At 44.2% G+C, this 13614-nt stretch overlaps 1 protein-coding gene across 2 annotated transcripts in view; it reads left to right on the forward strand.

The window, feature by feature from the left end:
* Nucleotides 1–13614, forward strand: part of ANKRD17 (ankyrin repeat domain 17) — a gene marked incomplete at its 5' end in the record, with an annotated part of 95414 nt that overhangs the window by 11050 nt on the left and 70750 nt on the right. Inside the window, one exon of one of the 2 annotated variants that reach the window (XM_081999341.1) lies at nucleotides 8525–9330. The exons of the other annotated variant lie outside the window; for it this stretch is intronic. Within the exon in view, the coding sequence (XP_081855467.1) occupies nucleotides 9298–9330 (33 nt within the window). Of the gene's footprint in view, nucleotides 1–8524; nucleotides 9331–13614 lie in introns of those variants that run through there. 2 annotated transcript variants of the gene reach the window in all.

Consider the following 13614-nt stretch of genomic DNA (forward strand, 5'->3'; position numbering starts at 1 on the left):
GACATCCCGATCCAGCAGATCCTGGAATAGAGTTTGACATGGAAATATTTTACATCGATGTGCCCTTAATTGGATTATTATGCATAGGAGAAAATGATGGACTAGGCCACTCACTTTGTTTTAGAAAGTGGCTTTTTCTGGTTGAAGGTTTCCCAACTCTTTGCGGGGAATGTATTTGCACTTAAACTCTTAAAGGACTTGCAGTGGGTTTACAGCTGTTAGCTGCAGAAAGTGCTTAGGTGTAAAACATTAGACAAGTTTAAATGTGTACTCATATAAGCTTAATGACTGAAGAACTGGAAATAAGGAACTAGCCTCTGCATGTTGCCTTCAGTCCTTTTTACGGTTACTGAGCCTGGCATTTTTATTCGTTCATTGTGTTCTGCGAGTCCACAGCCAAAATGGCCAGATACTGTGTTGCAGCAAGGTATAAGAGAAAGCGTCTATTTTTGGGAGCTGGCATACCAATATTAACCAGGTGAAAATAAAGAGCAACTTCTCCTGAAGGAGAACATGCCTACTACTTAAATAGCAAATAGAGTGCACAGATAGAGCATATGTTCAGTGAGGATGGTTTTGACCTTGTACTCAATGTTTACATACGAATGTGAGGGTGTCTTGGATTAGTACCTACCTTAGAATTCGGGAGGCGTTAGTATGAATGATGTCAGGGTGTACGCGGCTCCTGCACGTGTGAAATCATTACTCTGTTTAGAGGCTATCCAAATGCTGCTTGCATGATACATAGCTTTCCTATCACCAATACTTCACATGCAGCATCAAAAAGGACTGTATTATTTCTTTGAAGAAGGATTCTCCCTGTCCCAAGTTGTTGTCTTTTCTGAACTTGTTCCTCATCTTGCTTGCGTTTAGCCCAAACCCAGATTTCTTTATTGCTTTAAAAGTTATTGGACTGAAGCCTGGGAACATAGTATTACCCGGTGAGAACAAGGACTACTTAACGTGAAGAACTTGAAGGAAGTTTTCTTACAGAAAGCTTCCAGTAGGCAAAAATTTGTGCATGTAATCTTACGCTTCTGATCATAAGCACTGGAAAAGTGTTTTTCCAGTGCTATGTAATTTTGTCTTGCTTTCGCACCTTCATGTCAGTTCTGTTTGAATTTGCACTGGGCAGTTCCTCTGTAGCAAAATCGTAGGGGCTTCTATAGTAAGAGAGAAAACGGACTGGGCAAATGCGAAGGCAAAAATGCAGGAGTATGTCTTGACACAGTTGCTTTTTAATGACTGTCTAGTTTAGTTCATCTTCAGGGTAGCGCTATGGATGAGTAAAGATGTTTTCTTTCCTCCTTTTGCTCTGCTTACGTTTGCCTTACAGAATTGAAATCCAAAATAATAGGGCCAATGTAAGCACTTAGTAGGGAAGAAGGCTTTTTGCTGATTGAAGGGTTTCTCTCGCTGTGAGCCAGAATGCTGCTTACTTGCTACGCTATAAAAATCCATTTAGGTGTCCATTTCATTTAGGCATCGATGAAGACTTATATCAGAAATATTTTTACGTTGCACATCTCCCTTCTGTTTAGAGATGGATGGTGTAAGAATAGGATGCTGCTAATGGAATTTAAGACCATTAACTTACAACTCTTGACTTGAGCGTTGCAGTTTCACTTTAGTCAGAGCTAGCTTCTGACATCCCTTGTCTTAAGCGTTCCTGGAGGATGTACTCTAAGGTGAGTGCTTTTCCTTTGAGTTTGCATGTGCTGTTAGTGAACGCTTATAGATTCCTCAGCTTCCTGGCATTATGTTGCTACCTTTTTTCAGTTGTGGCAGTGATTGCCTAGGCATTTTTCACTGACCCTTGAATGAGAAATCTTCTCTGAAATGGTAACGCAGCGTGAATGCTGAAATCCCCCAGCTACGACTGGGAGGAGATAGTATGTATTGGAAAAGCGTTCTCTGGATACGGAGTCGTCATCTTCCCTGATCCTGCCAGAACCTGATAGCAAAGCGTACTTGGCCGCTTGCATGAACTAGCATAGTGCCTCTGTTAAAGGAGAACAGATCTCGGGAGGGTTGTTGGAAGGGAATCGGGCAGCTTTATTCCTCTTGTCAACAGTCAGTCTTTACACCTTTTTAGTTTTTTGCAGTCTTTTAAATTGACACAAAAAGCTCGAGGTGTGTTTATCTTGGCACTTTAAAAGGTACTTCTAAGTACTTAAAGGTACTTAAAAGTAGAGACACCTTTAAAGATAGTAGTTTCCTTGGACCGGTGGAAAACCTAGTCTCAAGAACACTATGTTAAGGCCCCTTAAGGAATAGAATTTATCCCTCTCCAGCTTTACATGCTTACCAAAATGAGTAAAAGTAAATGAACAGAAAATACTGGATGTGGCAGAAGGGTCTTGAATGCCTTGCTGCTGCCCTAGGCCGAGTGAAGAATATGCTGGACAGAAGTGAAAGAACTGTCTTGGGTGAAAGCTTAGCTTCTGAGTGGGAAATAACCTTGGACAGTCGAAAAAGTCATTATGTAGTTGTTAAAGAAGAAAAATATGTGGATTTGTTAGGGAAGTGTCCTCATCTGTGGGAGGTAACAGCGGAAACAACGGTGGTGTGATAGTAAGGATGGGCACCAAGGATCATTTTGTGATTGTAGAACTCAGTGAACGCTCCACTGCCGTTTTTGGCAGTGAAGTCTGAAATGCTCAGAGGGAGGCACTGAATTATTAGGGTAAAGGAATAAAAAGAAATTGGAATAAAAGTATGTATTTGAAGTGGTAGATATTATCCGGATCAAGCCCATCATCTCCGCGTGACCTCACCCCCAACAATAAAAAGTAAAGGAAGAAGGTAGATGTCTCTGATTTCAAATTCACTAAAGCACCTCCCTGAAGGATGTTGGAAATATCGTCAGGCTGACAACTGCAGAGATGTCACAGCTCTAAGAAGTGAGGCAAAGGAAAACAATATACTATGTGAAAATAGGAAAAGCAGATGTGGGTAAAGGCTTGAGATGGTTTCTGAGGTTTGATTTTGGACTGATTTGGTTTTATATAATCGCTAACCACTGAGGGTGGAGAGTAAGCAGTCTGATGAATCTGTCCGGAGAGAGAAGCTGAAACAGTAGGTTTAAAGCTCTTTTTTTGGTATTGACCTATTGACAAAATGCACCAAGTGATAACTGATGCAAACTGCTACGAATTAGAGGTCGTGCTTTTGTGGTATAACAAGAAAAGAGAGTGTTTAGTGTCTTAGTGGCTCTCTGAACTAGCTGCTGATACGATGCGGCAATGAAAGGTGTATGCAGCGGTGGGCTTGTAGCTGGTAATGAAGGCTGATAAATACTACTGCAGGTCTACAAGGCAGAGAGCTTATCTGGAGTAGTGTGTGCCCTTAGGGATGTCTGTTTGGGGAAACATTCAGTTCTGGCTTAGCTGTAGAGGGTTCTGAAAAACTCTATTTTTACTCGTAAGAGCAGATAGGACGAACTTGGCTCAGTCCAGCAAAAGGAACATGGGTAGGAGTATCATCAGTCTCTAAAAAAGGGAGAAATGGACCCAACACAAAGCTGAAAGCTAGTATTAGCGGGAGGAGGAGGAGATGTATGTTAGGTGGTGGATAATTTTAGTATGTTGTTTTGAGTTGTTTACCTGCTGGTGCGTCTCCCAATTAAGTTAGGTTTTGGTTTTTTTTTTAACTTTTCGCTGTGCTATCTTTAAGATAATTTTGGTGACTCTGTATTCTTCAATACAGAATAGCTTCAGTAACAGCATCTGTTGTAGACGGACACTGGCTCTGTAGATTTTTATGAAGTTGTTACATTTGAAGTGCTGTTTTGGTGATCTGCTTCTGCAGCCTTTTAGAGAGAATAAAGAAAATCCAGCCTACAAAAAGTCATTCCTTTAGTGCGTGAGGGCTTGTGAAGACATTTGATTGATTTTGTTGTTGTTGTTGCTGTCGATTATTTTGTAGGTGATTTCTTTTCTTAGACCTGTGTTTTGCTCTCTGCTTCAGCAGTAATAGGAGCGCTCCTCCAGTACCAGCGATAAAGCTCAGGACAGAATCTATAATGGGTTGACTTCCTAGGTACTATACCATCATATTCAGTGCTCTACTGCTGCTAACTTGGCTGTGCTTTTCACCACATAGTATTACTTGCACATAGAATGTTTTTCTGGTATATAAAGACGTGTTCATTTATCTTATGATGGTTTTTTGTTCCATTCTAGAAGAGCAAACGTGGCCATTTTTAAATTTCAATCATGGAATTTTGCCGTTTCTGGATTAATTGACTTTACTGATTTCATGGGTATTTCTCATCCATATGAAACAACAGTCTTCTCTTTTCGAGTGTATCCTGTCACATTCAACATGTTCAAACACATTTCATTTGTGAGGTATGCCTCAGTTTGTAAGGCATTTTATGTGACGATGGTAGGACTTCTGCCTCTCGGGGCTCTACTCTTAAAGGAAAATTGGAATGTCACAAACTTTCAGCTGGAAACCCACCCTGCTTTTTGGTTTTAACTGTCTCAGGGAACTTTTTGAGTCTGTCTGAGGTCATCTTGTTAGGAATGCCTAGCTACTGCTGGGAAGACAGATACTTGGGAAAGCTGTGCTGAAGGGGGTAACTGAGAGATACTTTGTACTGTATTGAAGGGCTATTTTCAACTCTTTTTTTGTTTGTTTTTTTCATCTCAAAATGATTTGTTTTTGTAGTAATGAATGCGCCTCATGGTTCTGCTGAATAAGGTGTTAGCATCCGTGTGGGGGACAGCTTCAACAACCCAACCTTGACATGGAGCTCTGTGACTCTGAAAACACACAAAAAAGTGTGTTTATGTGCTTTGGGACGGTTGGTGACCAGTACTGCTTGATCAGCTGTAAATAGATAACAATGTGCTTTTGTGATATAAGAGTGGGAATTGTCTGATCAATTGTCCAAATGCTTACATTTCTGGGTGCTAGAATCTGTCTCGGATCAATTGTTAAATGCTTGTGTTACAGGGTGACGTAATCCAAGCGATGGCAGTTTAAAATTCGTGGTGGCCTGTGCAGTACTGGAAGATCGAGCTAAGAATCTTTCTGAAAAACTGTCCACGGTCCAGCTCTTGAGCATTTATAGCTCTGCGATGTACTTCATCCTGCGTGAGCGTCTGTGTTCTTGTGGATGCTGTTGTTCTCCCTTCGGTCAAATCACATGCTTTTCACTTGGTTTTAGTGACCGGTGCTGTATGGGGAACATAGCATAGAGTAAACGTTGATTTGTACTTATCCCTGGCTTTGGCTTTCACAGAGTACTATCTCAGGATTGCCTTTGGTCTAACACGCTTCAGCGTAGCTTGAAATAGGGCTCTTTCCCCTCTCCCCCCACCCCCTGTTTTTAAGCAGTGGCATGCTAAGTTTGTCTCCTCAGGCTGCACACGAAATCTTTACTCTCCCACCTTCTGTGTGAGGAACATACGGGCTGTTCAGTGTGTTCGGCTTAGACAATGTGAGGGACTGTAATAAGCAAGCAGCATGGATGCGCGTGACTTGGACAGCTGCTCTGTTTTAAGGTACCACTTGTTCAGAAGGCTGCTCCTTGGTAGTGGATACTAATAGATGAGAGTACCGAGAAGATCGTGCCCTTCCGAGTAAGGCGAAATAAAGCTTATAAGCTTTTAAATAGAAGCTGAGACATTTCAAAAAGATAACATTTTCTTTTTCTAAAAACAGTTAGTTCATAGAGCTGGAATTGAAAGCAAGGAAGGAATGGATGTGGGTTCACCTTTGCAAAACTTAAAGATTTATTTCTTGACCTGTGTTTAAAACCGAAAATGGCACAGTAGAAATCTGAAAGAAACTAATCGTGGACATCTAAAGAGGGTTTTTTTTTTTGTTGTTCTTTTCCCCCCTAGATATCCCCCTCTTGCAGGAACGGAATGGAAGCCTGCATTAAAGCCTTTACATTCTACTGAAGATGTCATAGTGGTGTAAAGTGTTGGGAATGGGACTTTTGGAAATTGGTATTTCAGGCTATAAATGTTTTAGAAGTACTAACTCGAAACAGTGGATGTCATTTGGCAAACAAATGCTTCTTTTCAAGCCTGGAGGGTGCAGATGAAGGTGGGCCGGGAGAAGGGAGGAGGTGAGAGAACAACAGGGACACGAAGAGGGTTGGAGTATCAGCATTTTGAGTGTGAAAGCAAACAAATGTTCAGTGTGACTCGCTGTCAGTGGAGTATCTACCTGGTTAGGTGGTTTGCTGCCCTCATTGCTCCCACGTAGAATCTGACTCCTTGTGGTCTTTCTGACGGTGTAACGCAACTTGAAGGTCCGAATTCTTTTGGTTACGGTTTTGTAAACGAAGTTATGTTGTTATGGACAGAACTCTCTGTCGTCTTCCAGGCGGGATGGGAGATGGTTCAGCTCTTGAGATGAGCTTGTTTGCCCTTCTCCTGATAATCTTGCACTTGTTATGTAAAAATGGAGAAAATGATGCCATTCGGTTTGCTTTGTGTGGAACAGACAACTTCTTTTGTTCTTGTGTTCTGCTATCTTTCCACTGGAAAACGTTTTTGGTGTTGTCATATGTATAGTATCTGAATCTCAGCGCTAAGTTTTGTGCTTTATGCTTTTTTGTGTGTGTGATACCAGGTATTCGTGAATTCTTTCCAATGCTTGCAAGAGTGAGTAAGTAGTCTTTTGAGACATGAGTGTTACGTTGGGAGGTGGTGGCTGTGGTTTTTTTTCCCCTTTCTCTTTTTTTTTTTTTGTTTTGTTTTGTTATGTAGAGGAATCCTTCCAGTTGGCAGCAATAGTTTTATACTTGAGCTAACATTTGTGTGTAATTGCTAGGTTGCACGTACACAGGATCGGTTGCAAGGGGCTGCTGAGGATGTTAGAAATGCTGACCTAAAAGCACTGCTCTGGGGAAGCCATGGAATTTTGTCCTGTGATTCTTTGCATAGACAACACTTTCCTACGGAAAGTAGGCTGTGATACGTAGATGTCTGTATGATTCATTTTCCTCGAGGCAGCTAAGACTGCTATGAATTTTCTTGGCTATATAAATTTAGATTGCAGAGCTCTCGCTTCCATAGGTACACGTGTGCAACAAAGTCCGATAGGAAGTCAGGAAGGCGTTACTAGAAGTGATCCTGCAGCGAGTACTATTAAGCCAAACCTACGTGGGTTGAAGTCCATGGTAAATGTTGGCAAACGTCCTTGGAGCTAACCTCCTATAAGGACAGATTATTTTTTGTTTTAAGTTTTAAACAATATAGAAAACCCAAAACTGGCTGAATAGCAGACAAAATAGTCATGGCTGGATTTATCTGTTAACTCTTTCAGTACAGTACCTGTGAAAGGAAACCTGACCAGCTGAAGAGGCAGAGTTCAGTGAGGTACTTGATGAATAGCGTCAAAGTTCTTCTGTGACATGAATTATGTAGGACATACGAAGTTGTGACAACAGGCTCAAGACAAGGTACGCAGTCTCAAAGATAAAGACCCCGTAGAGGACATTGTTCCTTGAATGAATTCTAGTAAAACAGAGTAAAATCTGCAGTGTTGGCTAAAGTGGAAAAACTCTATGGACTGCCTGAACAGGTGTAGAGTTTGTGTAAAATGGGGGACTTGGTGATAGGGGAGTAGGGTGTATGTCACATTTTTAGGGGTTAAAGAAGAGAATTTTTATGAGAAGAACATAGCTGTGCCTAAAATGTAAATTGATCAACTAGAAATTCTCTTTGTGATGTGAGCACTTGGCTTGGTCAGCTGTCTAAGACCAGGGAAGAATATTCTTGCTGTTACAAGAGTATTTGTTAGAATTCAAGCTTTTTTCAGCATTTCCAAAAGGCAAAATGTGAATTTAATTCCTTTGGCCATTAGACCCTTTTGTGCTCTGCTAAAATGAGTTCATGAGAGGGGAGATTTTTGTGGGGTTGGCGAGATTTATTACGCTGTGTTTTTTTTTTTAACTGGAAAATTAACTCGTTTGAGAGCTGCATGTATGATTGCTCAGTGATGTTGACCTGCTATGGGCAGAACAGACATCCCTGTCTCCTAGCCTTTGAAGGACAGTATAAAATGTCATTTTTCTTGCTCCAAGTTATCACTGGATGTTTTGGTTGAATCGGAGGAGAAGCGTGGAGATGATGGCCGTTCTCAAAACTCCATTGCGGAGACCTTGCTTCACATGGTCGGTACCTTGGTTACTGGAGTCGCAGGCTATTTTGGGAATTCTTGCCACCCTGCCTGGCCCTTGGGCAGCCAAGGAGAAAAGTGGGGGGGGTGGTTGGAAATGCAGCACTTAAGGCTGGTTGGTTGGTTCTAGGAGGGTTTGCTGTAGTGGGAAGCCAGATCATGGGACGGAGAAAAAATGTGGGCTGTGCTATAGATCTGCTTAATCTAAGGCATGGGGGAGTTTTTACACATTTGAGGAGCGTGTTTTGTTATCAAGAGTGGTTAGGACAGGATGCCAATGAACAGACTCGAGGAAAAGCACCTCAAGTGGATTTGTGAACCTCGGGTGGTCAAAACGAGTATGTCCCCTAAAGAGTCCGCAGCGTCGCTGAGCGTGCACCCAAATGGTTTGTCAGACCCTCTCGGCACCGAGAGACTGGCAGCAGGCCCACCCGCTACCAGGAGGAGACGTCCTGGAGCTCCTGCTGGGAGGAGACCTGGTGGAGGCAGCTGGGTGAGCCAGTGCTCCCAGTTTTGGGGGCACCGGCTGAGTTGGTCGAGGCCTTGGCAGCTCCTGGGGATGTATGCGTGTGTGTGTGTGTCTGTGTGTGTGTGAGCGAGCTGGGGACTGTGCAGGGCCCGCGGGCTGTGCTGGAGCGGCGGGTGGCTGGAGCGGGTAGGCGAGGGGAAGTGCCAACCGCTGAATTAGCGGCTGGGGCAGGGCGCTGAAGCGCGTCGTGAAGCGCCTCGCAAGGACCTGGTCTCGTTAGGGTTTTGTTTTTACTTTATTCTTGCTTCTTCGATTTTTTTTTTTTTTAAAGTACTCGGGTGCTCCTTGAGACACTCGAACAGAACCCCGAGGGCTGAGGCGCGGGCCTGGGGCTGCCGGCGGGGCGGACCTCGGGCCTCTGGCCCGGGGGGGAGCGGAGCGGAGCGTGGCGGCGCTGCTCCGGAGCCGCCCCCCACCCCCCCCGCGCTCGGGTGGTAGGTGCCCGCCCTGCGCGGGGTGGAACAGTCCATTTCCTGTTCCCGTGCTGACAGCGGGGGGGAGCGAGCGTGCTGGTGCCCGCCGGCCGGCAGCCCGTCCGTCCGTCCGTCCCGGCGGCGGCGGGGGGCGGGAGGGAGGGGGGCATGGCCGGCCGGTGAGGCGGGGCGGAGGCGGCGGCCGCCGCGATGGAGGCGTACGTGTTGGAGGACATCCTTGAGGTAGGGGCGGGAGAGGGCCGCAGAACAAAGGGGTGCGCGGGGTCGGCGGCCGAGCCCCGGGGAAGCGCCCGGCCGCGGGGCCACGACGGGGCCGAGCCGGGGCCGCGGGGCCGGGGACGCGCCGGTGCCGTGGGGAGCCCGGCTGCCCTCCCTCCCGCCGCGCCCCCCGCCGCAGGGCCGGCGGGCCGGCCGGGAGCGGGTCTCGGAGGCAGGCGCACGCTCGGGGCCTAGGTGGGAGCGCCCGGCCGCGGCGGCCGCCGCGCTCTGGGGCCTGCTCCCGCGCGGGGCGGCTGACGGAGCCGGACACCGGCCCGCCACAGGCTGAGTGTGTGCGGGGGGAGGCACGGGTGCCCGAGTCCTGCTGGGGGCGCGGAGAGGCCTCCTGAGCGGCGTCGAGCGAGGCGTGATCGGCGAGTGTGTCCTGGAGCCCCTGTGTGTGCGGGGCAGCAAGCTTGCTGTCGCTGTCAGCCCTTCTGCAGGGCCACCAGCTGTCAGAACTCCTGTTTTGGTTTGGTTTTGTTTGGCCAGCGTTCCTGTTTTTTGCACTGAGTATGGGTTAGGCCTACGTAACTTCTATTAGTGTGTTTCCAGTCGTCTAAAATATAGCTTGCTTTTACTTCCCCTGCAGAAGGAGGTCCAGCATTATGAAATAAATGACTTTTTCCCTTCTTGTGAGTGAAACTTGAAAATGCTGTTTCAGCTGAACGAAGAGAGGCCTGCCTAGGAATCGTAAAGTGAAACTTCTGTTGGAAGTGTCACAGATGTCTATTCCAGATTATATTCGCTGTAATAGTTCAAGGAAATATCTTTTAGTTGTTGTTGTTCCTGTGGTTTTTCTGGTTTTGCAAGCAAAAACATGATTTCATTGCCAGATGACTTTTCATAATATTTGCATGTACTCTTTATTGTAAGAAGAAGCTGCTACTTTGTTAGCCGCTGTCAAAATCTAACCGAAACGCCGCTTTCAGTGATGCTTGTCCTGTAGGTTTTTGCTTAATGGCCATAGTGACGTTGCTCTAAAATTCTAAATCGGTCGAAATACTTAGCGTTGGTGTTAGCTTCCTTGTAAACCTTGGAACTATTTAACCTAATGACATCCAGAATGTTAACACAACTGCTCAGTTTGTGCTTAAGAAACTGGTACGGATGTTCGAACAAGACGTTTTTATCGGTATCTGTGTGCGTGGCTGGTTTCTGTGGTGAGGTAGGAAGACCAAAAGTGAACTGGGCTTTCTGCCATCAGACCCATTTCAGTGCTTTGCTTGTCTTATTGAATACTGAAAGCTTTTTCTTTTTTCTTTTTTTTCTTTTTTCCTTTATTTCAACTACAGCTCTTGTGTGCAGCTCCATAGTATGTCAAATGAATAAAATACTTGGTATTTATTGATAACCTTGCTTGGAAAGGCAGTTAGCAAATCAATTTTGTCAGTTTAGCAGTACTGGGGGTTCATATGTGTTAACTAAGCAACTTGCTTCTCAGAGTAAGATGCGGTGACTTTTGATGATTTCATCAGACATTCTCTTCCTGGTCATAAGACTTAACTGTATTCAGGTGAAACATCCTTAGAAATCAAGTATGGCTTGTCTCGCTTTAGATGTGTGTGACTGAATCAGTTGTTTGTGAATCTCTCAAATACTCTGGTAGCAGTGAAGGCTGTTCATAATTTCTTAGTGTATCAGTAGAAGTAGCGTCACTGTCTTGCGTTTCCAGTACGGGTCCAGAAGTAAAACTTGGTTCTCTGAAAACTGATTTCTGTTGTGACTTTGAACAGTGTGTTTAAGGTGTTCTATTTTCCCATTTTAGGGCTTTTTTTTTTCCTCCTGTGGAGCAGTTCCTAATGTTCATTCAAACACAGCAGCGTGAAGATTGAGAGAACTGCTCTTGCTTGGGCAGCAGAATATATGTCTGGTCTCTGCTTTATTGGGCAGACTTGGTACTGCTTAGTATTTAGTTAGATTTGGAGGCTTCAGTCCTTGCCTCTTCATAAATTCTTTGAGAATGTTTTCGCCTCTAAGTTGGTTATAATTTAAAATGGAAGGAAAAAAAAAAAGCATTTCCCGTCGTGTGCTAGTTAAGTGGAGTTAGCATAGAGACGGAGGTTCAGATTCTGTTAGAGATCCTTACTGCAAGAAGAGAGTGGGTACTTCTGGGGCAAAAATCACTCCTGAGCTAAAAAGGTAGATAGCAAGCAAGTGATTTGTAGTTCACGTGTTCTAGCTTGCCCTAATGTAAAGGCCATTTCCTTCAGGAGAGGAAGAAACAAGATGTGGTGAAAGCATAGTGTCTGCTTGTTTTATTACTGAAGTTGTAGGACTTTGTTATAATTTTTCCCATTATTCCTTTCCAGTCAGAGGATAAAACTAAAATAACTCTTCAGCTGGTTTCATGCAACTGTGGGTGGAAAAGGTCCTTGGCCTAGAGGATGTCATGTGGCGTACTGGCTGCCGTGCGCTTATACCACCTTCAAAGAAGGTGTACTTAATGCAGAATTTGAGCTGGGTTTGCTACCGTCAGCTGAAGATGAACATTGAATCTGGTATTGAAAGCACTGTGTGGGAATACAGTTGAATATAATATAAGTACTGTGGGGTTAATCTGCAGTTAGCTGCTTCTTGTTTGGTTCTTCTGATATGTCTATCTTGGTCGTCCTTCTTAGTTGATGTGTGATCTCATGGACAACAAGGCTTTTTTGTTGTTGGAATAACCTTTCAGGTTTTATCTCATACGTGCTAGTGAAGGAATAATTATGCTTCACGAGACCTTAGTACGGTTTTCAATGAGAGGCATGAACCCATAGTTGCGTTTTTGACACTTCAGCTAGTCAACAGAAACATTTTCTTGGCTGGGAGAAGAGGAGGTATGTTTTTTCCCAGCAGATGAAGATGTGATCTGTGTTGTCGTGTGCTGAACTTGGACTGATAGCACAAAAGTGCTTGTAGGAAGCCTATGACAGTAGAGGGGTAAATTTACATTGCCTGTGTTGATTTGAGACTTCTCAACAGAAGCAACGATGTGTTCTGACCTTCAGGTTCTTTGAAAGTTTGTTTGTGCTTGACTTAAGAGGAGCAGACTGGAGTATAATGCAAACCCACATGTGGCAGTTTCTTTACGTCCGTAGTAAGTACATTTAAAAAAAAAAACAAAAACTTTATAGCTTAAGGTGAATATCCTTGACCTACCTTGAACTGAAACTCAAAATCATTGCGAACAAACCTTTATTTCTTGTACTGATATTGGGAGTATTTCCTAACTGCAGAAGTTTTTTCTAAATTGTGTACAAAAGTCATGGGTATATTTTAATAACCTTTAAGTTCCTACTTTGGTGTCGGTAAGAGGCGAGGTAATATGAAACGATCATGTGTTATACCTGCACTTGTCTAGTCGAGCCACAGTGAGGACGATGGAGCATAGCTTATGTGGTGACTGCAAACTTTATACAGAGTGGAGACTATCCTGATTGAATACACGGGTGCTTGATGAAACAATAATGGAAGGAAGAGCAAACATTTAATGCAAGAGTAATGTCTGCAATGCACGTTCGGAGATCAGGGAGGTTTCTGCAATGCAATTTCTTTTTAACAGACCAAGGCTTTTAATATTTATAGACTTTGGAGTCTCTTGGTCAGAGCATGAAAATCGGGGCTATATTAGAGTATTTTGGGCATTAGTAGCTTTCCCATGTTCCGGCTCTTGAATAGGTTAATTCTTTCCCTATTTTCTTTCTCGTAGTTTCTCTTGGTAATATTGTCTGTTTTACTTCTTACCTGTTTTCCTGTCTTAAAGAGTTGGCTTGTATGAAGTCAGCATTGGCTGCTAATGTGCTGCAGCATTTCCTAGTGATTCGTTGCAGTTGGTCATACGGTATCTCTCAGAACAACAACATCTTTGTGTTTGGTTTTTTTTTCAAGTGAGTTGGAGCCCTGCTGTAGTATACCTTTTATTAAGGCACGGTTGCAAAGTCTGGGCCCCATCTAGTCCCAACTCCGAGTGATGAATATTGGAAGCTTATGTTCCCGACTGGGTCCAAGCCAGTAGGATTTTTAAGGTTTGCTCTGAAGAAATACTGAGCTAATGTTACCAAGAGGACCCCCACTTAAATGCTGTGAGGTCGTCCACCACAAGGATGTTTAAAAGGTTTAGTTGAAGCTGGTGGCAAGGCAGCAAGAATGCAGTATGGAGCGGTGCAAGTACTCAAGACCTGGAGTCTTGCTTGCTCCGGTGCTGTGAAGTTGTGCTGTTGTTAGATACTCTGAAGTAGCTATGAAGTTCTTAGCAGGATGCAC

This window comes from Phaethon aethereus (assembly GCF_964289735.1).
Source record: "Phaethon aethereus genome assembly, chromosome: 4".
Lineage (NCBI taxonomy): Eukaryota > Metazoa > Chordata > Aves > Phaethontiformes > Phaethontidae > Phaethon > Phaethon aethereus.